Here is a 23,207-nt window from a genome sequence, read left to right as displayed (position 1 = left end):
ACTACACGGTTCGCGCGCTCGAGCGATTCAAGAGTTAATTTTTCATATTTATATGTAAAAACGCAAATCGAGCAAAATTATGCACACGTTGGGAGCAGCGTATGCACCTGCGTATACGATAATATATACCGTATGTAGGTGCTGGTAAAACCACGACGAGACGTTGTTTTGCTGCTGTACGCGTATGTGTGCACAAGTGCACGTGTACTTCTGCGTGTGTGTGTCTACCCGAGTGTTTTTCATTCAATGAAAAACCTCGCGAGTCGCACGCGACGAATACTAATTTCTCTGATATTATAAAAGCTTGTACGAGCTGTGCTCGCACCCACACACACACACACGTATGTACGAACGCGCATATTATTATCTTATCACACTCGAGAGGACTGAAAAAACTTTTCCTTTTGCTTGGCTCTCTCTCTCCCTCTCGCTCTCTTTGTATATGTGTACAACATACGTACACATGCACGCACGAATTTATATAAATTTCGTTTATACGTACATGTGTGCCACCGCATGAATAGATAAATACTCGCACGCGTGTGCATATACGCACGTTGGATACTCCGGGTGCACACTGTTCGTCTTTATTATGTGGACGAATGTGTGACACTATATACACGCAACGAACAATGGACGCGAACTTCGAATTACAAGTATATTATATTATATTATGTGCGTGTGGATGTGTGTACGCCGTGGATAAATATATGTGTATTTACGCCTCGACACCACGTCTCCACACTCGACGCTCAAGCGATGCGTATATATAGTGCTTGTATACGATATATCCTCTATATCATACACGCACATATAGTTACATTGAGAACGCGTCTATTTCATAAATATTATACTCGTCGAATCCACGAGCTCCGTTCAAAAGTCGCTCCGTTTCTGCTATAGATACATCGTACGCATTACGCGATTCACGTTGCTGCTGCAGCAGCGGCGGCGGCGGTTGACACAAGTGTCGCCGTATTATATACATAAAACGATCGATTAACGCACGTACGCGTACTATATGTCGAGTGTTGAAAATTAGCTTACGTATATTAAGCGTTGCGACTACCGCAGCTACATAAACCAACATATGTATAATACGTACATTACTAAAAGAAAGAAAGAAAGAATACGACAAAAAAAACGCAGTCCAACGTGAGATAGGAGTCGAGCTCGCTCGCTCGGGCATAATCGAGCATTAACCTTGGCGACCAATCCCAATCGCAATTTTGTATACACGTATATATATATGAAGCTCGGCAGCGCTACGCTAACTATTGCGAGCGTGCGAGTGTGTGTCTGTGTCTGCGTGTGCTGCACTATCATAATTGAAGACTATATACGTATATATAGATAATACGAGTCGCTACTGTGCGATTTTATACATATTGTACGCTGCTTACATGCACGTCTCTCAACGCTCGTTTGGTTCAGTTCAGTTCGTTCGCGCGCGCCCATATTTATCTGGTGGGACAGAGCGAACAATCAGTAGCAGAGAGAGAGAGGCTAGTATAGCGAGCCATTGACTCGTGACACTTCCGGCCCGTGTATGTCCGTGCACTCTCTGCCTCCTCTGCTGCTATATACTACCAGCAGCATATAGCGCGCGTATAACCAGTCAGTTGCGGAGCACACATACACATCGAGAGAGACTTCCGTCGTCAGCGTCGTCGTCGTCGTCGTATTCGCACATACATGTATATATGCAGACAGAGTGAGAAGGAGCGGCGTTATATAGAGAGCGAGCGAGAGAGTAAGAGTGAGCGCGTCGCGCCGTCCAATGTATACATACGCGGCTCGCACAATACACTCTGCGGAGCACAGAGAAACGCGCCGACGACGACTACGAGAGAGAGAGAGCCCCGACGATTAGTTCGCCAATCGGTTTGACACGATGAACTTCGACGTGACGCGCCGCTACTGCCTCGTGCCCTGCGCGCTCCCGTATCATTGAGCCGTAGCAGTTAACCGCGAGTGTGTGAGTGCCCGACGTTGTATATTTTCTACATATATACCTGCCCCTTTCCCCCGCCCCGGTGAATGAGTTCGAACGAGTGTGTCGAGTGCAACGAGCCAGTTATTTTAAAGATTTGTTAAAAAAAAAAGTGAGAGTGAGAAGGATATAGTCTGGTTGGTTGATAAGATGAGCAGCTCGGCGCTGCCCGTCGTGCTCGAGGAGCAGCAGCAGCAACAACAACAGCTTCAGCAGCTACAACAGAGTCAAGTAGTCGCCGCCGCCAAAGCAGCGTCAACCAGGAACAAATTGAAAATGAGCAACGGCAAGCGACATTACAGCGCGGCCTATTTGCTCTACCATACGGCGAGTTTAGCCAGATCGCTATCGTCGTCGTCGAAAAAAGCTCGGACCGCCGCGATACTGACAGCTTCGGCGGCAACGACCAATACTGCGGCACCGCTGACTCTGCAGCCGTTGCCGACCGCGATGCAACTCGCCGGCGTGTGCGCCGCCCCCGCCACCTGCAACACAGCCGCAGCCACCGTCAGAGGCCTCCTGTCACCTGTGCACGTGCAAAATCCTCGTGAGTCACTCAGCTGACGTCCTTCCTTTCTCCCGTACTCCGAAAATGAAAGCTTCGGAAATTTAATGCATAGTCGAAAATGCTCAACCTCCCTAATACAATGAGATTATTTAATTCAAAATCATACTTTGACTTATATAATTATATTTTTACTTTACCACTTGCAGATTCACACAATTAAGGTACTCGCCATCTAGCGGTGAGAACTTCTACCCAAGAATCTAGACCTGAAAATTATACATTCGTTTACACTCAAACAATCCCAATACAAAATCAGAGCGCGACAACGTCATAAAAATAAACAATAAAAACAAACAAAAAATAATAATAATTATGAAAAACATAAGTAGTATGCATAAAGATAAAGTACATTCGCGGCGACAAAACTTTCCCATATAGACTCGTTCTTTGCGCGCGCGCGCTATTTATCTGAATTAGAATCCGTATGTAGCGTGCGCGTACACACACATACACATAGTTGCATATCGTATGCTGCATAAGTGAGCCCGAGAGCTTTCGTGTTTCGAGCGAATTGTTTTCTTTTTTTTTCTTTTGTTTTTTTTTTTATTCCTTTTGCGCCTTATACTACTTTGTACTTGATGGCGTATATAGCTGCGAGAGAAGAAGCACATTCGGCGGTGCAGGGTAGGTGGGTATTATGATTTCTTTCTCTCTCTCTCTCTCTCGGCTATGTATACTACTCTTTTCCTTTCTTCTGCTGCCGCTGCCGCCGCCGCTGCATATAGCGTGAATATGATATCCTTTTAAAAATTGAATCCACTTGAAACACGAAACGAGATGGGCGCATGTATAATATACCCAAGGCGTAAAACGGAATATATATGGGCTTTCTCTCTGGCGCACGTATATAAACAGACATACATACACATAGCAGAGAGAGACCCGCGAGCTTGCGAGCTTGCGCGAGAGTGCATAATGTGGGACATTCAGCCGTGCGATTTACTCTTTTGTTTTTATTATCCTGTGCCTTCTCTTCCTTTTTTTTTCCTTTTTCTCCCACTCGCTCGCTCGCTCGCTTCTTCTTTTTTTCTATCGTTCGCTCGAATCTATATTGCAACCCATACCTATTTATCCGTGTGCACACTCTCTCTCTCGCTCAGGCACATACAATAATAATGTAGTCTTTATCGATGCGCTATATCTCTCTCTCTCTTTTACTCTCCTTCTGAAAAATAAACTCACAAACGCGAGGCTAGAGAAAGCATCTGCGCGGCGTCTCTATTACCCTTCCCGAAAAAAAACCCTTTCACTTCAAACAATTTTCAATCTCTCTTTTTTTCCCTCCCTTTTTCCCTCGAAACCCAAACACTGCATGCAGTCGCGCGCTCGCTCGCTCGCACACAGACTACTTTTTAAAATAGCAAACTTGCCAAAAGGGGAGAAAGAGAGAAATAGAGGAGTCTATATAAGAAAACGTTCTTCTCTCTGTCTCTGTCTCTCTTATTTCTCTAGGTTCTATAGCTCTCTCTCTCTCTCTCTGGCATATGCAGCACGGAAGGCGAACTTTTTTGTTCGGGCCGGCGGCGCGAGCATGCAACAACAATCTTTCCGTCGTGTTGTCGGCCCTTCTCTCCTGAATCTTACTCCCACCCTCCCTCCTTGAAGCGGAGGCTCCCGCGTGCGCTAGCTAGGCAAGCTCGCTCGGGCTCTATCTCAGATAAGCAAATAGCCAAGGAAAATAAGGAGTATACAGTGAAAGGCGCGATGGATGCAATACGATGAAGCTAGGAGCTAGAAAGCAAAAAAAAAAAAGAGAGAAAGAGAAAGAAATAAGAAAATGAGGACGCGGAGCGCGCGAGGCACACTATAAGACCGAGTGTGGAATGTATCTATATCTATATAGCCCGTTATATACGTAACTAAGCGTGAGGGGGTGAAGCAAAAAAAAAAAAAAAAAAGAAGAAGAGGAAAAATAGTATAGAGCCGGAGGAAGAGAGGATAGCGTGTCTGTTTTGATTTATAAGAATTTGCCACGAAAGCACGCGTGAATAATAGGCAGATATATAGCTGGGATATAGCATCTTCGATCTTCACTACTATATCGCCCGACACCGACACCGACACCAACGGAGTTCGTGTACCGTTACACCGCTCCGCTGCTGTGTGCTGCATATAAAAACGAGCTTCTCAATACACATATAAATATTCAGCCGAGCTGACCATCTCGCTCGCCCTGCGATATATAGGCTGCAGGAGATAAAACCCAAGAGAGAGAAAGAAGGAGTTTAAAGGAAGATATCAGGCGCGCAGGTATATAACCCGCAACGGTCCGCGGAGGAATCGATACACGTACACTTTTGCTGCTACGCCACCGCCGCCGCCGCCGCGGTGGTAAAAGCAGAGCGAGCGAAAGAGAGAAAGAAAAAAAGAGGGAGAGAGAGCTTGACGTTTCAATCGACCTTGAGCGATGTTCTCTTTAGCGAGAGTGATTGATAAAAGGTTTACTTGATCGCTGCCTTTGCTGCTGCTGCTGCTGCGAGCTAGAGCTAGACGCCGTTACGTGTGCCAAGCTCGCGCGGATCACAAGATTACATTCAGCGCGATCGAGCTTTCTCTCGTTTCTCGCTCGTGGGATAAAATAAATTACGAAAATTTGCATGTAGATCTTTTTTTTTGTTGCTGCTGCTCGCCCTTCTCGCGCGCTACTCTTGTATATATACCAGAAAGCTCCGCGCGTGAAAAATTGACGAATTCGTTGTTGTTGTTGTTGTTATTGTTGGGAGCAATTTAGCACACGTACTAGTGTACAGCAGCGATCGCGAAAAATAGCGGAGTCGTGCAGCATTGGCTCGGCACAAGACACGTATCGATTTCGACTTGGCACTGCCATCGTCGACGCGTACTCTTACGGCAGCAGCAGCCTCCGAGATACGATTTGTCCCTGTTTATAAGGCATATATATTAGAGAGAGAGAGAGAGCTTCGAGTGCGCCACGACTCGCGAGTAATATTTACAAATTTTTTTATGCTCGGTCCCTCCAATTTCACAGACGGAAAAAGTCAAAGAACATCTCCGCGCGTGGGCATATGCGCGGAGCACACGTATACACTCACGTACAGATATACGGAGTTTCGTTTTCGCAACTTTGGGCCGGTGGGAAAAAAGTGTCCTTTTTTCTTTTTCTATTTTTCATTGGTTATACCGGATATCAAAAACGCAGAGTTATTCAACGTGTATTTTTCGCCGTGCAGAAAGTTCAATTCGCACGCGCGTGTCTGCCTGTGTGTGAGTGTGTTTTTTCTCGCTATTTTTTTCGCCAAGTTAATGGAATAAAATTGAATACAGCTCTGCAGCAGCAGCAACAGCAGCGCGCACAGCTTTAAAGGAGAAAATAATACTCTCGCCTATACCCTACCGTATGTAGTATATAGGTATACGCGTGTGACTTGGCGTTGGCCTGCGACGTGTCATTTTTATGAGCGCTTCCATATACTGCGATGTGTGCATGTGCGTGTGCTTTCGCCGGCAGGTCGATGCGTATTTTTGCGATCGCAAGGACGACGACCCACCACCGGCTGAGTGAAAGCGCAAAACAGTTTTCCGGTGCCGTTTCGAAATTTTTTTTTCTCGGATTTATTTATACACTGCTCTGTACCAATCTGCTGTATGCGCACGGGCGCGTCGATAAATACTATACAGCGTGGCTCGATTGGGTGATTCATTCACTCGAGCCAGCTCGTATAACTCCGCGCGTTCGAAGGAAAATTCTTTCGAATTAACACAGTCGAATTTTCCAAATTCCTTGATTATAATAATTCGGGCTCGAATTTTGCGCGCTGCGAAAATTCAGCTGCTCGAATGAAGCAGTTGCTCGCTTGCGAGCTCAAATTCGCTCTCTTGTGCATTAAATAAATAAAATTCCAACTCGCGCAGCGAGCTTGCGAGCTTGCGCGCGCGCCAAAAGGAAAATCACTCGAAAAAAAATTTCGTGTAAAAAATTAATCTCGTGCGCTGCAGAATTTCTTTGTGCGACCCGATGTTGTGAAAAATAAAATCATTAGAAACGCTGAAAATACGCGTACGAAGCTATTAAAAAATTCAAAAATTCAACTCTGTAACGAGATACTCGAGCGAGTGTAATATTACGCATACACATCGAATCATTAGGATTTTTCTCAAAAAATCTTGAGACTCTCGCACTTATCGTAATTATTCGGCGTTTAAATAGCAAAAAGAAAGAAAGAAAGAAAAGTATACGCAAGGATTTTAAAAAGAAAAAAAGAAACGCGCGCACTCACTCGAAAACGTTCATTTCGTCTCAGCTACTGTGCACGATTTTCACTTTCTTTCCCGCGTTTATTTCCTTTCCTGTGCTGCTTTTTTTTTGTACATAGCTCGCATAACATTGGCCCTTCGCAAGTCCGCCGCTGTAAGTGTATAATATACATATAACGCAGTGCTGCGCCGTGCGCGCTTGCTCGAGCTTTTCTTACACCTTCCGCTTTTTGAATTTTGCGCGCCGGGCGAGGCGGCGCGCGTCTATACGTACTTATACCAGCTCTTAATTACCAGGTCCGTTGGTGGTCTTAATTATTAATCTAGCGCATTACGTTATATTCCCTCGAAAACTGTGAGCGGGCTCGAGGCGCGCCGTTGTACGAGAGGCAGAGAGAGAGAGACCACAGTTCGCTTCGTTAAAGCAGCGAAAATGAGAGAGAGAGAGAGAAGGTGGGGATAAGGGAAATGAGATTTCGCCTGTTAACTACGACGAAACAAACGCGGCGTTTCTCCTTGTGTCCGTGTGCACGTGTGTGTGTGTATGCAGTATTCGTATACGTGCGTGTGCGGCGCGAAAGGCTTAACTTTTGTACATCTATTATGTACGTGTGTGTCTCTACATGTACGTGTCTGTGTGCATATACGTATATATACACATCGCATTATGGTCTACTCTCGCTTCTGGGCATTAAGCGAGGGGCTTTTCTCGGTGATACCATCCCGCGCGCGACTGCCAAGAAGAGCAGAAAGAGCTTGATTTTAATTTTTATCATTGCAGCGAGATAATGTGAACTTGCATACGCGCGCATACGTGCGCGTTCGGGTTTTCCCTTCATTGTATGGAAACGCGTACGCTGCACGTAAATTTATGCGTCAACTGGATTTTCAATTTGCAAAATCTATATCTAGTTATGATCCCGGGTTCAAACATTTGACTAAAATTTTTTTTTCGGCTTTTTTAACAAGTAATTTCGGTCTCGTCTTTGTAAATGTAATACAGCTGAGAATCTGAGAAAAAAAAGAAGAAAAATTGTAACATCCTCCTATTTTTCGAAAGTTAAAACGAATTTATCCGAATAATCGCTTTACACGATGTAAATTACGTTTTTTGCCAATCTACCTGCATTTAAAACGTATTCGAAGCTCATAAATTACGCTCGAAAAAAGAAAATAATTATAATACACCAAAATTCAGTCGTCAAGGCGACTCGGCAATCTTCTCGAACTCTCATTTCCTTCTTTTTTTTTTACTCAACATCTCTTACTCTCCTTTTTTTTTATAAAAAAAAAAAAAACTAGCTTAACACGTTTTCATTTTTATTGACGCATTTCGTTTTTTAACGTCCCTACGCGTTCGCGCGTATATACGACATCGTTTTATTACCACATTAACCTCTTCCTCTCTTGCGCAGCTAACGCAGCCATACGCACCCCCGCCCCTCTTGCTTGACGCTCTCTCTCTCTTCTTTTTTTAATATTTTCATTTATCCATTTTGCACAACTGTTAAAAGGCTTATACGCTCGCGCGTATGTGCGTGTGTGGGTGGGTCGGTGCAGTGCAGTACAGTAAAGCAGCAGCTTACAGCGCAAGCTGCACTGAGAGAGAGACGGAAAAAAAAGACATCAACAACGCAAAAAGCTCAGCCCTCTGCTCGTCGGCCTTAATGAAACTCTCTCGAGACAATCGAGACTATGCATTTCTTAAATGTTTGCGTTCGCGCGCGCGCGAGCCCGTCGGGAAGGAGAGCAGCGCAGCGAGAGCTATACGAGCTCGAGCTCCGCCGTAAATTATACATAAACTATATAGTCGAGAAAGTTTACCGAAGAGGAGAGAGAAAAAGAGTATATATTTCTTGGAAACAATCAGATATCACTCCCTCTTCCCCATTTTTTCTGCTGCTCTCGTTTGCGCGCGTGTTTCGCGCTCTTTCCTATATCGCGTATACATGCATAAATACATATTTTTTTTCTGCGTAGCGGCATTGTATGAGCTCCCCTCCTACCATCCCGAGTTTACATTATATACAAGGCATGGATTTATATCAAAAGAACAAAGTGTAGCGTCGCGCGTTGGCTTTATTGCATTCAAATTGGACACACACTCACACGCGTATAGGTGTATAAACCACAGAGAAATTGTTGAAAAAAGAAAGAAAGAAAGAAAGAAAGAAAGAAAGAGAGGCAGGCGCGACGCGACGTAGTATTGATTCTGACTTTCGCACAAATTCAACCGTCATCATTTATTATGAAAGAGGTTGTATTATGCGCCTACCAAAAGGTACATAAGATACTTGATAATTTACGTCGAATTTATACATGTATGTATGTGGGGCTGGTCGTGTATGAATGCTGTGCGCACAACGCGCGGCGATCGTATGTGTGTGTACATGTAGAGAGAGAGAGAAAGAGGAAAAGTAGAAGGAGGTAAAAAAAAAGGTAGTAGTAGTAGCCGCGTATAAGCGCGACAGTCATAATGTAGAAGTTAAATTGAAACTTTTTTACCTAGTAAAAGTAGAGCTCTAGCAATATACCTAGTGTGGGGGCTGCTCTCTGCGCATGGACTAGTTTCTCCCGCGCTTATTTTACCTAACTTTTGCTCTTCTCTTACCTACCCTACGCGCCGCGCGTTCCCATCTAAGATCCGAATCAACTTTTTTTTCTCTCTTTCCATACCCTTGACCATTAGCAATATACATGCTGCTGCTGCTGCTGCTGCTGCTGCTGTAGTATAACGTATAAAACGTAATTCTATTCAACTGCGCGGCGCAAGGCTAAATGTTCGCCTCGTGAATGTTAATGCGTATTGCCCGCTTGCGTATAAGAGAGGGAGAAAGGAGAGCTAGCCCCGTTGAATATTAACTTCTTTCATTAGGTTAATACCTGAAAGTCCGTGTGCAGGCAGGCAGGTATATAATATAGGGTGGTGGTAGGAGAGAAAAGGCGAACGGTACGGAGCAAGCGCAGAGCGAGGAGGAGAAGGTGGAGGAAATTATTAAATCTTCCGAGCTAGAGAGAGAGAGCGAGAGAGAGAGGCAAAGTTGGTGTAAAATCACCGATGTATACGCGCGCGCGTCGCGTCATTATTTCCCTTTGAGCCTTATTATACGCCGCGCCGCGCGCGCTCATGTCTACACTCTATACACACACACACACACACACACACACACACACACATATATATATGACTAGAGGTAGTAGTAGGCATGCCTCCTAGTGCGTCCCTGTTTATTTTTAGTTTCAGGCCAACTTCTCCAAACTATTCCTACTTACATATAACGTATAGCGGTGCGAGGGGGTGCTGCTGCCGCGTGTTCGAATCTGAATCGCATTTCGCCGTATATATTCGCCGCTTGTTTCATTTAGTTTCGACTCCGAACGTACACGTATATATGTATAGGATAGGCTTGCTGTATATACGCCGGAGCGGAGCAAAGCAGAATCGAGCATATAAAGACAGGGAGGAGGAGGGAGGTAGAGAGAGAAGATCCTTGGAAATTGTTTCGCTCCACTGTCACATACGCGCCTGCAAGCTCCTGCAAGCTCCTCCGGTGCTCGGCAGCGGAGCGGCGAATAAGATGGATTTCCTCGGAAATTTCGAACCGCACACAGATATACATAGCTCAAAAGACAAAGGTATATATGAGTCATTTCACGTCAAGTCTCCTAGCGCGGCGCCCGCGCGGCATTATTAATCGAAATTGCTCAATTTGTAACTCGCCAGAAAAGCATCTAAATGCACCCAGAAAAAATATGTGCCATATAATTTTGATAGGAAATTTCCTCAGCTTTCCGATGATGAGGTCAGATTTTCCAAAATTTTCCATTTTCCCCGGAAAAACTTGACATAAACTTTCAAACTCAAATATCTCAAAAACGGCATTTTTAAGATTTTTTTAAATAGTGCCAATCGAAAACTGAGGAAATTTCCTATCGATATGCAAGTTTTCAGAGAGTACTTTTGATAATTACTCAATGAAATGCAGCGACGAACGTGTAAAAACGTGACATTTCGGCCCGTGCGGCAGCTGTTCCCGCGCGCAGTACCCCGCGCGGCGCAAACTCTCACGTTTTTACACGTTCGTCGCTGCATTTCATTGAGTAATTATCAAAAGTACTCTCTGAAAACTTGCATATCGATAGGAAATTTCCTCAGTTTTCGATTGGCACTATTTAAAAAAATCTTAAAAATGCCGTTTTTGAGATATTTGAGTTTGAAAGTTTATGTCAAGTTTTTCCGGGGAAAATGGAAAATTTTGGAAAATCTGACCTCATCATCGGAAAGCTGAGGAAATTTCCTATCAAAATTATATGGCACATATTTTTTCTGGGTGCATTTAGATGCTTTTCTGGCGAGTTACAAATTGAGCAATTTCGATTAATAATGCCGCGCGGGCGCCGCGCTAGGAGACTTGACGTGAAATGACTCATATATATATACGTGCGTTCGTGTTATATACACATAATGACCGAAGAAATGGATTTTTTTTTCATTATTATATACACGCGTGGCGCCCGAAAATTCTTCAGCGCGATAAGCTTCGATTTTCTCCCATGGCAGCAGGCCTCGATATAGGCGCAGTTATATACGGATCGTAAACAAAAAATTATACCGAACGCACGGATAAAGGTGGAGCAAACAGTGGTTATTCAATGAAAATTTTTCTCGAGTCCAAACACTTGCTCTCTGCTGCTGCTGCTGCCGGTGCTCAAACACAGGGCCACTACTGCCGCACTCTCTTCAGAATTCACTTCATATTATTCAACAGTCTTTTTTTCCACTTCCTCGAGTCCCTCTCTCTCTCTCTCTCTCCCTCGACTTGCCTTTCTTTTTTTTTTCTTCTTTTTTTTTTACTTCTACCTAACCTCCTTACTTCTCTCTCTTTTATTTCACTTTCCACGTACGTACGTATCTCCATCTCTCTCTTCACGGGTAGAGATGGCCACCCCCCTCTGTATTATGTACTCTAGTCGTAGAATTCATCGTTGCGAGAGCCACATCAACAGAAATCGATGCATCGCGTACGGACGCACACGTGTATGTGGATGTATGTGTGCGCCTCAGCTCTCTCTCTCTCTCTCTATATATACGGGGGGCGGCGAGCTCCATGTCCAATGATAAAATTTGTCAGACGAGCCACGGTGCATCATAAGTACGTGTGCGCTGTCCTCTTCCTCTCTCCCAACCCCTCCCAACCTGCCGGCCCAAGCTTTCCCCGTGTTTTTTACTCCACGCCAAGTATTTTCCTCACGTCTGGGCTATCGTTCTTCTACCCGTAGGAGGAAATGTGTGTGCGAGCTTGCGGCGCGCGGCCTCTGAGTGATATTTCGCCGTTTGGTGCTGCTGCTGCTGCGCTGCAGCCGAGAGAATATATAGCTCGCGTGTGGCGCACACTGGCCTCTGCTCTCCTTTTCCCTCTTAGAAGGCTTACACTCGATCTGGCGAGAGGGCTACAAATAAGAGGCAGGAAAGATCAAGTGCCGATTTAACATGATATAGCGTGCTCTGCCGCTTCGAGCGCGCGCGAGCTGTCTCTTTACATTTAATTATCATTTTTTTCCCACCTTCTTCTCCACTTTATATATATCTATTTTTTTTCAAATAAATGAACGCGATCGTAAACGATTTATATTTCCCTGCGTCGTTCGTCACAGTTTGCGTTTCTTTTACCTTTTTTTTTATCCCTTTTTTTTTGCCGTTCGCTCGTCGCTCGTCCTCCACCGGTTCTTCGTTTTTTTTTATTTCACCACGCGATGCTACTGTACGCGAGCGCGCACCGACTTGTTATCTTATCGCACGTTTCCTGAATCGAACGACCCTCTAATTTCCCGTTTAAAGTACGTTCCAGCACAGCGCAAAAGTGTCAAGCGCGAATAGCAGCAGCAGCAGCAGTCGTGGCATTGCTTTTGCTCCCCCCTACCAATGTCATCATCGAAGCGCGTCATAATTTTTCACTTCAACAATATAAGCTCTTTATCGATTTGCTTTGTATTCAACGATACTAATGTACGCTTTTATTTTCTCTGTTTCAGGTGAGTACTCAAACACGCTGAATAATGTGCAGTACAGAAAAATTTAAGGCTCGACGTCGTGAGTTATGAAAAAAAAAAAAAAACACACACACACTTTTTCCACCATATACACTCGTACGCGTATAATATAATATACATAGATGAAAGTTTTGTTATTTGACAAATAATTGCCTCGAAAGTGCATTATAATTTGCGCTCTGTGCAAGTTCACGTGCGCCGCAGTGTATATAGTTGTACGCTGTACCGTACGTGCCGCGCTCTGTACGCAATTCAAACACCGATGTGGAAAAACATAACAAGTGCTCAACCACCCGCATAAATTTCTCCGCGCCGCGCGCGCTCGGTGCTACAATATAAACGGCTCTTTCAGCTTGAAAAAGTATTAGCTCATGAATAGCTCATTAAGCTTGAAACCCCCCGACAAAAGAACGATCGACTTTTTTTCGTAGCTGCAGCAACGGCAGCGAAAAAAAAAAGAAAAAGGAACATTCAGCTCGTCACAAAAGACACACAAAACGCGAATGAAAATAAAATGAAACAGCAGCTTTTACTCGCCTCTCTCGCTATCTCTCTCTTTCACTCTTGACAATACTCGTTGAGGCAACTAGAGAGGAGAGAGAGAGGAGCTTTATGTACCAACGAAAAAAGAGGTACGAGCGAAAGCAAAAAAAGGCAACAACAACAACGAGAAGGAAGGAGAAACGGTGTCTATAATCATAACGACGCGAGCTGCGCGCAAATAGCGAGAGAGAGAGAGAGAGAGAGAGAAGCGCAAAAAATGATAATGATAGTAATCGGGGCCGGTGAAGTATCGCCTGGAAAAAGCTATAATTAGGCTCCGATATATATAAGCGCAGCGTTAAGTGAAACACGCGTGTGCCTCGAGTGTCGAGTAAAGAGAGCCGTGTTGTTCTTGCGAGCATATTACACACAAAGCAAGCTCGATAAGCAGCTATTTTATTTTATTTTTTCGCAGCTCGTAATATACTCGATCGAGACGCGTTTCAATTTCCATTTTGAATTTTCAGAACCACAGATGGAGTGTCGATAAGCTCGTACGTATGCTGCAAGCTAAGCTCGTTACACGTATATATATTTTTCGAAAATTCCGCCGTCGGGGAAAACTTATTTTATCCGGAAAAATTGTACACTTCATAAAGCGAGAGCAGATGAATATTACATTCGTAATACCTTCCCGCTGAATTGTGAGAAAAAATATGCAACGTAAAAGTTACATTCGCGCGCGGCTGGCGTGCATATTTTAACAGCTGCCAGTCGGCTCTTTGGCAAACATAATCTTGCGAGTATATAATAAACCGACTTTTTCCAACGTTGGCAGGACGGGGAGGAAAAACGCTTGTAATCTACTTGTCAGTGTGTGCTGTAAATTGATTCAATCGCGTTACATACGTATATACACTCGCTCGATGAAAAATAGCGAAAAGTAATTAAAAATATTCGTATATTCGTACGTAATTTTCGTGCGCAGCGCGATGAAAATTCATCTTTACCAGCGCTTTTAATTTCATGACGACGATGATGTTAATATCGAAAGCTCGCGCGCGTATGTATAGGAAAAAAGAGGGTCAATCAATTCGATTATTAGCCACGCGCGCGCGAGCTTACATACGAAACGCAACGAAACAGCCGATAAACGCGATCGGGGATTAATAATAACTACTACTACGTGGCACCATCGGCGAAAAATCCAGTATACCTCGATAAAACGAGGGAGAGATCATCGACTATTGAAAATCGGAAAAAGTACAAGAAACATATCGTGTATAGCACGCCTGGCTATATGTGAGCTGTAAATAAAAGCCGTACATGTGCGGGGGTGCGAAGTTACACGAAGAAGTTTTCGCACGCGCGCGCGTCGTGGCAAAAGCAGATTTACTCGCCCGAGAGAGAGAGAGTATTATATACCGCGATGCACTTGTCTATTTATAAGCTATAATCTATAATCGTGATTTATACACGCCATATAACAACGGCCGCGGCGTGTAACTTCGAATTAAACAATGCAATCTTCCTATAGTAGGTGTTGTTGTTGTTGTGTCGCTCGGTCGTTGCGTTTGCGTGCGATGTATATTATGTCATCGTGGTGTAGTACGTTGCCGGGGCGCGAAAAGAAAACTTTCGCGGCAGCTTATACTACTCTACTGCTGCTGCTACTGCTGCTACTGTATACGTGTATATTATGGAAAGCACGAGGTTGAAAATTAAGGAGCTTTTCGCGAAAATTAACGGGCTGCCGTGGCTTGTGTACACATACACAAACACACTCTTGCATACTCTCGCAACGTGTACCAACAGATATTCTCCTCTCGTCTTCTTCTTCTTCTTCTTCTTCTTCCTTGTCTTCCTTCTTCCGGCAATTCCTATTCTTCTTCTTGCAGCTCGTGCGCAAGGTCACCGCCGCTTGTGCATGTATGATTTTCACTCTATACTTTTCTTATATACACGGACACACGGTGGCGTGTATATTCTACGCGTAAAAAGCGAGAGAAAGATTGAATGAGTTAATTTTAAGGGGGTGGAGGTCGAGCTAGAAAATTTATGACTCGCCGGAGAGGAAGATGAAGAAGTAGCTGCGCTAGTCTAGCCTGTCTATACGGGGGTGCGTGTGTTACGCAAGTGTACGTCGAGGTTACGAACTTTTTCATCTCCTTCCTTCCCTCTCTCTCTCTCTTTTCTTCTCTTTCCTTTTTGCCGTAGTTCGTCTCTCTCTCTTCGTCGTCGTTCGGTTCGATATACGCGTAATACCGCGAATGTATGTTTAAAAGGTGCACTGGCGAGCAGCGGTTATTAATGGACGATTTTCCATAAATAATGAAAAGTTTCTTATACCCTACTTTGGCTTTGTGAAAAGTATGTCGTCGTACTCGCGCTATTGCCTCAACCAAAGTAGCTCGACGCCGCGTGATGTGTCTTTGTGTGTGTGCGACGTTGCAAAAGTATACGTGTGCAGCTTGGCAATAGGGAAAATCGCTGGCTCGTGTGCGAGCGAGAGCTACGACGAGAGAGAGAGAGAGAGAGAGCGAGGGATGGCCAATGGCAAACTCTCCGATGGGGTGTGATTATATGTGCACACGCCGCTCGTACAGTAGCGCCCCGGGTTCTCTCTCTCTCTCTCTCTCGGTGGCTACGGCGGCGGCGCAAAAAGTGTAATTAAAAGTTTTACCCCCGGAAATTACTCGGTCGTTTGTGAATTTTCGGACGATGTATTATATGGGCAGCAGTTATGCGCGCGCGAGCAAGAGAGAGTAGAGCTGTTTTTCTCGCCTACACCGCAGCCAACCAATCCCCGGCTATACTTCCTCTCGCGCATACTAACTCGACGCCACCGAGCTCGTCTATACGGATTCATATTCTTACGCTTAATTAGAGCGTATTTATCTTTCGCTCAGGGGTTAAACGCCTGCGCGTATATACGTCGATAATTTGTGGCGCCGCGCGGAGCACACGTGCGCGTCTTGATTTTCAGATGGCTACTACTGCTACTATATAGGCTGCTGCGTTAGGTAAAAAACAAAAAATTGGTAAACTTTTGCTCTACGCGCGCGTGTGTGCGTACCGAAAACCAGCAAAAAGAGCAATTAGATTATTTTGCAGTTATTGCGTCCGAGCGAGGCCGATATATAGCTTTATATTGCGTCTATTTTCCTGTGAACCAGCGCTGAGCTGCTGCTGCTATTTTTTCGCTCAGCAATAGTAGTACAGCAGCTACTCTGTTTATCCAACTGGTGTGTATATGTTTCTTGAAACAGCGTACGGACAGATACACACGCGGACGTGTACACAGATGCGCACATACAGTTGAAAATACTTACGCATATACTCACAGCCGCAGAGGAGAGAGCCAGTAGAGTAGTGTCAGGAGGGAGTGAAACACAAAAAAAAAGGAAGAAGAAAAAAATGGCGGCTTTTGTTGCTTCAGCTGGCGACTTAATTTATAGAGCTAGTGTTGCCCGTGTCGTTCTAGCTCGAGCGCTCCACCGCTGCTGCTGCCGCTGCTGAAAAACAGTACACCCGTGAGAGAGCAGCAGAAGCAGCAGCAGAAAGGCTCGGAGAAATTTTATGTGGAGTTACCGCTGGTGAGGGATTTCCCACCTTGATGTTTTCGGGCTTTTACTTTGTTTGTCCCACTCACTCACTCTGTCTCTCTCTCTCTACTTTTTTGTACACCCACTGCCACTACCACCACCGCAACGCTACGTTGGCTCGTATAATATTTTTCAAGTGCTCCTTTTTTTTTTCGTTATATAGCTTCTTTCTCTTTATTTTTTAGCATAAAAAATATACAATTCGCCTGGTAGGCTGTGGAAATATAACGAAAATTATGAAAAAAAGGAGGAATAAGGTAAAAAGGGGGTAAAAATAAGATAGAGAGGATAAAAATCCTCGAGTGGAAAAATTGATTAAATTCAAATAGTACATAGCCGCGGCAGTAAGCAGCAGAAGCAGCAGCAGCGCAATAGCATCTAATTGAGAAGCAGACAAACTCTCTCTCTCTGTCTACCAGCCGCTGGCTCTGCTCTCTCTCTTCTGCTCGGCGCGCGCGATGTCGGGCGCGGAGAGCCTCTGCGAATAAAATTACTCCGTTCATCCGAGTAACAAAGCTTTCGCGGCAAATAAAACAAACGCAAGAAACGAGCTTTTAAGCCTCGGCTACAGCATCCACCTGCTATATACTTTCATCTCTCTCTCTCTCTCTTCCTCTCTCCTTTACTCAACGCGCACAAACTCGATGAAGAAGACCTTTCCCTAGCTCTCGCTCGCTATCTTTTTCTCTCTCTATATATAAGCATCTCTCTCTCTCTCTAGCGCACAGCCGAGTCGCGCGCGTATAACTTTAAAGTGAGTTCGCGCGCGGGGGGAACCACTACCGCACTACCACTGCCTCGGAACTTTGTCCATATTATAGATACATAATACGTATATATAATGCATAACCGCGAGCACGGCACGCTGTTTCGATATACTATCATAATATACAAAAGTCCGCCATTGGCATTACACGGGTCCGCGCGCCAGCAGCCCCCGCGACTGATGTACGGTATCGAGAGTTCGCTTCGTTTTTGTGCACCCTCGAAACGATATTGGCCTCTCGAGCAAACGAGGAAAAAAAAAGATAGAAAATATAGAGACAAGAGCTAGTTGGGTGAACTCATGATTTCCGAGAATGAAACAATGACGAGAAATTTATATCACGTAGCGTACACCTCCGACAGAGAGAGAGAGGAAGAGACGTTAAAGTCTCTCTCTCTCTCTCTCTCTCTCTCTCTCTCTCTCTTCGAGTCTTCTCGAATTCGACGCGTTCAACTCGTGTGTGTATGTGTGTGCTCTTCTCCAGCCCGAGCCATCGCTTGCTGCTGCTGCTGCTGCTGCTGCTGCTATGTGACTCGTGTCTCCCGAACTTTCTCTCTGCAATTCCATTTGCCTATATATACTTATAGATACTTTATATACTGGCGCACATATACCGAGGAGCTAGGAAAAAGGGGGATGAGAGGATGAGGAGGAGGAGGAGGCGCAGCGCACCGTGTGACTAGCTTTCCGATTTATGGATCGATGCAGTTCTCTGCTCGCTCTTTTCGCCTCGCTAGATATCTCGCTGCTAGCTTCGTATGAATTTAGAATTAGCTCTCTCTCTCTATCCTCTATCTCTCGCCCGAGAATGAGCTGAGACACGAATCTCTAAGTTTCAATCTTGCGATCTTGCTGCTACTGCTGCTGGGAGAGCGAGACTCGAGTGTAACGAGGCTATAGAGAGCTTTTTCTCGCTCGCTCTCTCTCTTTCCTGCGTGCGATGTTTGACAAGCTCGAGCGAGGCGCGTAATCGGTTTAATGTAGGAAATTTTGTATTGAAAAAAAGAATAATAATAATAATAATAGAATAAAATAAACCCTCTCTCGACGAGGTGATAAATTTCATATTCTATTATCGGTTATGTGCCCTTTTATAGCGAGCAAATAATACAGGCCTCTCTCTCGCTCGCTGGCGTACGGGGGGCGGCAGTGCCTCTCTCTCTCTGTATATACTATACGGTATATAGCATATACACAATCGGAAAATACATAAAAAAGGAGGAAATGAAAGGTTATATTTGAAAGGCTCTTCGGTTACTGTAAGGTGTATTACGTTCGTGCATTTGTGTGTGTGTGCATGTGTGTATATGTGGCAGGTATATAAAGAGGTTGGGAAAAAGGGGTAATAGATAGAAAGCGAGTTGTAGGTGGTCTGCGGAATACGTGATGAGTACAACGTGTGCATGCGTCCTCCCACACTCTCCTCTTTAATATCGCACACACACACACGTTCACTGCTGCGCGGCGCGCTGGTCTAGAAAAGAGATCGTCGAGGAATGAAAATTTTTGGCTACTATATACCGCGTGTGGTGGTGCTGGTGCTGGCCCCGTTCAAGCCGAAAATTCGATTTCCGCTTAAGCTCAAACGATCCATTTCGATCGACCGTATAAACGTGTGTGTGTGTGTGTATTTTTCTCTCTTTCCCTCTCTTCTTCCGAGTGAGAGCAAAGACTATCTTTCGGGAACGACGATGATCATCCTTGGATGCTCCAGTGTGTGTGTGTGTATGACCGCACACTACCGCTGCTGCTACTGCCACTGATGGTAGTCCGGTATTGGAATTTTTCAGTGGATCGTGCGATCTGGTGTGGCCGGACTCTCTTTGTCTCTCTCTCTTACACTTGATACGCTCTCCGGAGCACGTGTTCGCAGCGCGATTTTTTCCTCATCTCGTACACATACATACATACACCTACGTAGTATGCGGACAATTGATTTTCGCCTTATCGACCGAAAAAAACGGCATCGAAGATAGAGAATAAATTGTACGTACTATATACGCGGTGAATATAATCTTGCATCAGCTCGAGCACGAGGTCGCCTAGGTGCGGTATATATATAATAGCTATATACGTACAGACACACACCCAATTGAAAGCTGTAAACATTATACTTCTGGGAACCATAAGACGTCGCGCTGCCGCCGCCGCCGCCGCTGTGTGTATATTATATATTTGTGCGCGTCGTCCTCGTGCATGTGTGCCACCGAGTGCAATACTCGTATGTGTATATAGGTACGTGCGAAGACACATCTCTCGAGAGAAATTCTACGCTCTCTCTCCTCGTCGTCCTTGCTAGTCGTATTATATACATTCGATGCTCATACAGTCGTAGAGAACTCGAGCTTTCGCTCTCTCACTCCCTCGCTTCTTCTTCTCTATATGTCGCGTACGTACACGTGTGTCTGTGCGCGTACATATATATACACGAGACAATCAAGGCGAGTGCTAATGGATATGACACATTATACAGGCCAACAGCAGCAGCAGCAGCAGCCGGCGCTGCACCGAGGGCGAGCTTGCACACATACACACACGCACACGCGCATAACGTAACATAACGTAACATGTAAAGTACCGTATAGCACTAGCTTGCGAGCTGTAGCTAGCCTTGTTTGTTTGATTGCCCTGCCAAAAGCCCTGCCAAATATTGGCCGATCCATTTAACGTGCCGCGCGCGCGCGTCCCTTTCCTCGTTGTATGCATACGTACACACACTCGTGGCGGAGCGAGCTTGCGAGCGGTATATTTGAATATAGTACGTCGAAGCATCGCTGTATGTAAATACGGAGCACAGAAAACTTCGGCCGAAAGCTCGCACACCGAGAGCTTCGGCTTTCCGCTATTTTTAAATTATATACACATGCAAAGGTCCGGGGAGAGAGAGAGAGAATCAAATGCGAATTAATCATCGCTAGCTTGTACGGTCGAGAGGCCCCCATCCCCCGCTGATTTTGCGCGGCACTGAAAAAACAACGAGCTCACCTGGCAGTATATACAGCTGTATATCACTACCACTGTGTCACGCGTGTAGGTCGCGCACTCGAGCTTTTAAATATATTATCACACGCTCCCGTGACTCCGCAGCTCGATGCGCTGGCGACAATGACGCACCGTATGTAATATCGCATTTTCGCGCTAAAAAGAGCGTGAAATTATCCTCGCGCACGCACTCCTATACGTACCTATATCCTACGTGTGTGTGAGTATATCATGGTATAAAATACGCAATCTTCGCAATCTCAGGATATACAGTATACACACAGCACCTACCTTAACGCGCAAACATTTTCATTCAGCAGTGCTTCGTCGTATACGGTATAGCTCCCAGGCGCTCGGAAACGATACGTAGAGGGACGAAAGGAAGGAAGAAAGAAAGAAAGAAAGAGAAAAAAAGGAGGAACGCCGGAGAACGAGTAGGTCGCTATAATTTGCCTCTCCCGACTAAATACGCGCTGTATATATCTATATATGTAGGATGGCATACATCCACCCATACACACACACACACACACATAGGGCAGTAGTAAAGGTTAGAGATCTTTCCATCCGGCCGAATACGTGCGGAATAATAAATAAGCGCGCGAAAGATCTCTCTCTCTTTCTCTTGGTGCGCGTCTTCTCTCTCTCTCTCTCTCTCTGCAATCCATCGAAATTTCTCTTTTTCCCGCGTAATTTCTCTTGCGCGCCGCCGCCGCCACCGTACTAGCAGCAGCAGTAGTAGCGAGCAGCTACGGCGCAGTAGAGAGACTCGAGATATAGGCTGGAAGCTTATATACAGCATCAGCAGCGGCAGTAGCGAGACTAAGAGATGTCTCTCTCTTTCTCTCTCTCTCTCTCGTATATAGGCGAGTCACGTACTTTACCTACGATCCTCGCTCCTTCGCGTTCGAGGCAACTCGGCGCACTTTATTCGCCTCTGCCAGCAGAGAAGAGAGACCTGCCCTATAGCCTCATCCTCTCTCTCTCTCTCCTGCTTCTATCTTTTCTACTTTGACTTTTCTTCCGGTTCACTCTCTCTCTTTCTCCGTCTCTCACTCCCTTTTTGTCGAGCCCTTCTCGAGCTTCTTTGCTTTAAGGAAAACCCCGCGGATGAAATTTTCCCTACATAATTCCGGGGATTATTTTCCGCCGGGCGTGTATATTCCTGTTTGGCGATTGGCACGTTGGCGATTTATACGTATACGCCTAGCATACTTTGAAGCATGTACACATAGTGTCCGTATAGCTTAAAAATAAAACCAATTAGCCACTGAGGAGGGCTGGCCTCTCTCTTCCTCTCTCTCTCTCTCTTGGTCGGAGGTAATAAGCCCTATATAAATTACGACCTCTCTGGGCCCCCTCAGCGAGAAAGAGAGTAAAAAAAATTTATCAAACTGCCTCATATACGACGACGACGAGGACGACGAGGCATAAAGCAAAAACGTAATTCCCAATGAACACGCGGTCCGAAAAAGCGTCGAACTTATTACGTGCCGTAACTGTAAAGCTATATCATAGCTACTACTACTACTGCGCTGCCGCCGTTTGCGCCCGAGCAGTTGAAATAGAGAAAAAGGACGAGAGAGAAAAAAAAGTGAGGGCAGTAGCAGTAGCAGTAGCAGTAGCAGTAGCAGCAGTAGCAGGGGGTAATAATGTAACTCAAGATTGTTATCTACGACTCGGCATAACCCACTTTTGTCATTTTAGCGGCACATTGTTCGCCCTCTCTCTCGCCGAGCACGCGGACAAATTCGAGCCAAGGTCGTCGTACTTTTAAAACCGCTTCTCTCTCTCTTACTCTCAATTAGAATTATAATACGCTCGAGTCGGGGCGAGGTGAAGAGAAAAAAAAGATTCTTTTCCGTAAATTAGTGCTCGAGATAGTGACTCGACTCGTTTTCTCTCTCTCTCTCTCTCTCTCTCTCTCTCTCTCTCTCTGTCTCTTTCGCTGTATAAATTCGTAATAATCGTACGCGCGCGCGCGCGCGCGAGGTTTTGTCCGCTTACGCGTTCAGCTCCTGCAGCGGTATTTTAATTAATTCATATTAATTAATTCACTCGAGCAAATATGTATATTACATATATAATGCATTGGTGTGTGTGTGTGTGTGTGTGTGTGTGTGTGTGTGTGTGTGTGGGTGTGTACGTGCGCGCCTCCTCTTTCGCTCAATCGACGCGCAATTCCCATAATTGCTGCTGCTGCTGCCTCTGCGCAGAAATGATTTTAATTTAGAGACTACTGCTGCAGCAGGATGTATTTATACACACACACACGGCGAGTATATATACACATTTAGAACAAATAATCACTGAATTATACACGCTCCAAAAGGGTACACGTAGTGCAGCTGGCTCAGAGGGGAGGAGGTGGGAGGGCCGAGAGACTATAATTATAATACGTAATCGTATGTATAGGTATTATATGTATTTGCTTTCTATACTCGATGAGAGAGAGAGAGAGAGAGAGAGAGATGGAGTCTCATTATGGGCGCGCGGGCATAGGAGTCTACACAGAGCGGCCGGTAAATACAACTATGATGCGTA

At 45.2% G+C, this 23,207-nt stretch overlaps 1 protein-coding gene across 4 annotated transcripts in view; it reads left to right on the top strand.

The window, feature by feature from the left end:
- LOC106649265 (nucleolysin TIAR) overlaps window positions 1-23,207 on the top strand; it is a 497,287-nt gene that overhangs the window by 307,960 nt on the left and 166,120 nt on the right. Inside the window, exon 1 of one of the 4 annotated variants that reach the window (XM_023458219.1) lies at window positions 1,781-2,540. The exons of the other annotated variants lie outside the window; for them this stretch is intronic. Within the exon in view, the coding sequence (XP_023313987.1) occupies window positions 2,144-2,540 (397 nt within the window). The 5' untranslated portion in view covers window positions 1,781-2,143. Of the gene's footprint in view, window positions 1-1,780; window positions 2,541-23,207 lie in introns of those variants that run through there. 4 annotated transcript variants of the gene reach the window in all.

The sequence above is a fragment of the Trichogramma pretiosum genome, unplaced genomic scaffold, assembly GCF_000599845.2.
Source record: "Trichogramma pretiosum strain Unisexual culture from Peru unplaced genomic scaffold, Tpre_2.0 scaffold17, whole genome shotgun sequence".
NCBI lineage: Eukaryota > Metazoa > Arthropoda > Insecta > Hymenoptera > Trichogrammatidae > Trichogramma > Trichogramma pretiosum.
The sequence above is the reverse complement of the archived record's forward strand: the minus strand, read 5'-3'. Positions and strand labels throughout refer to the sequence as shown.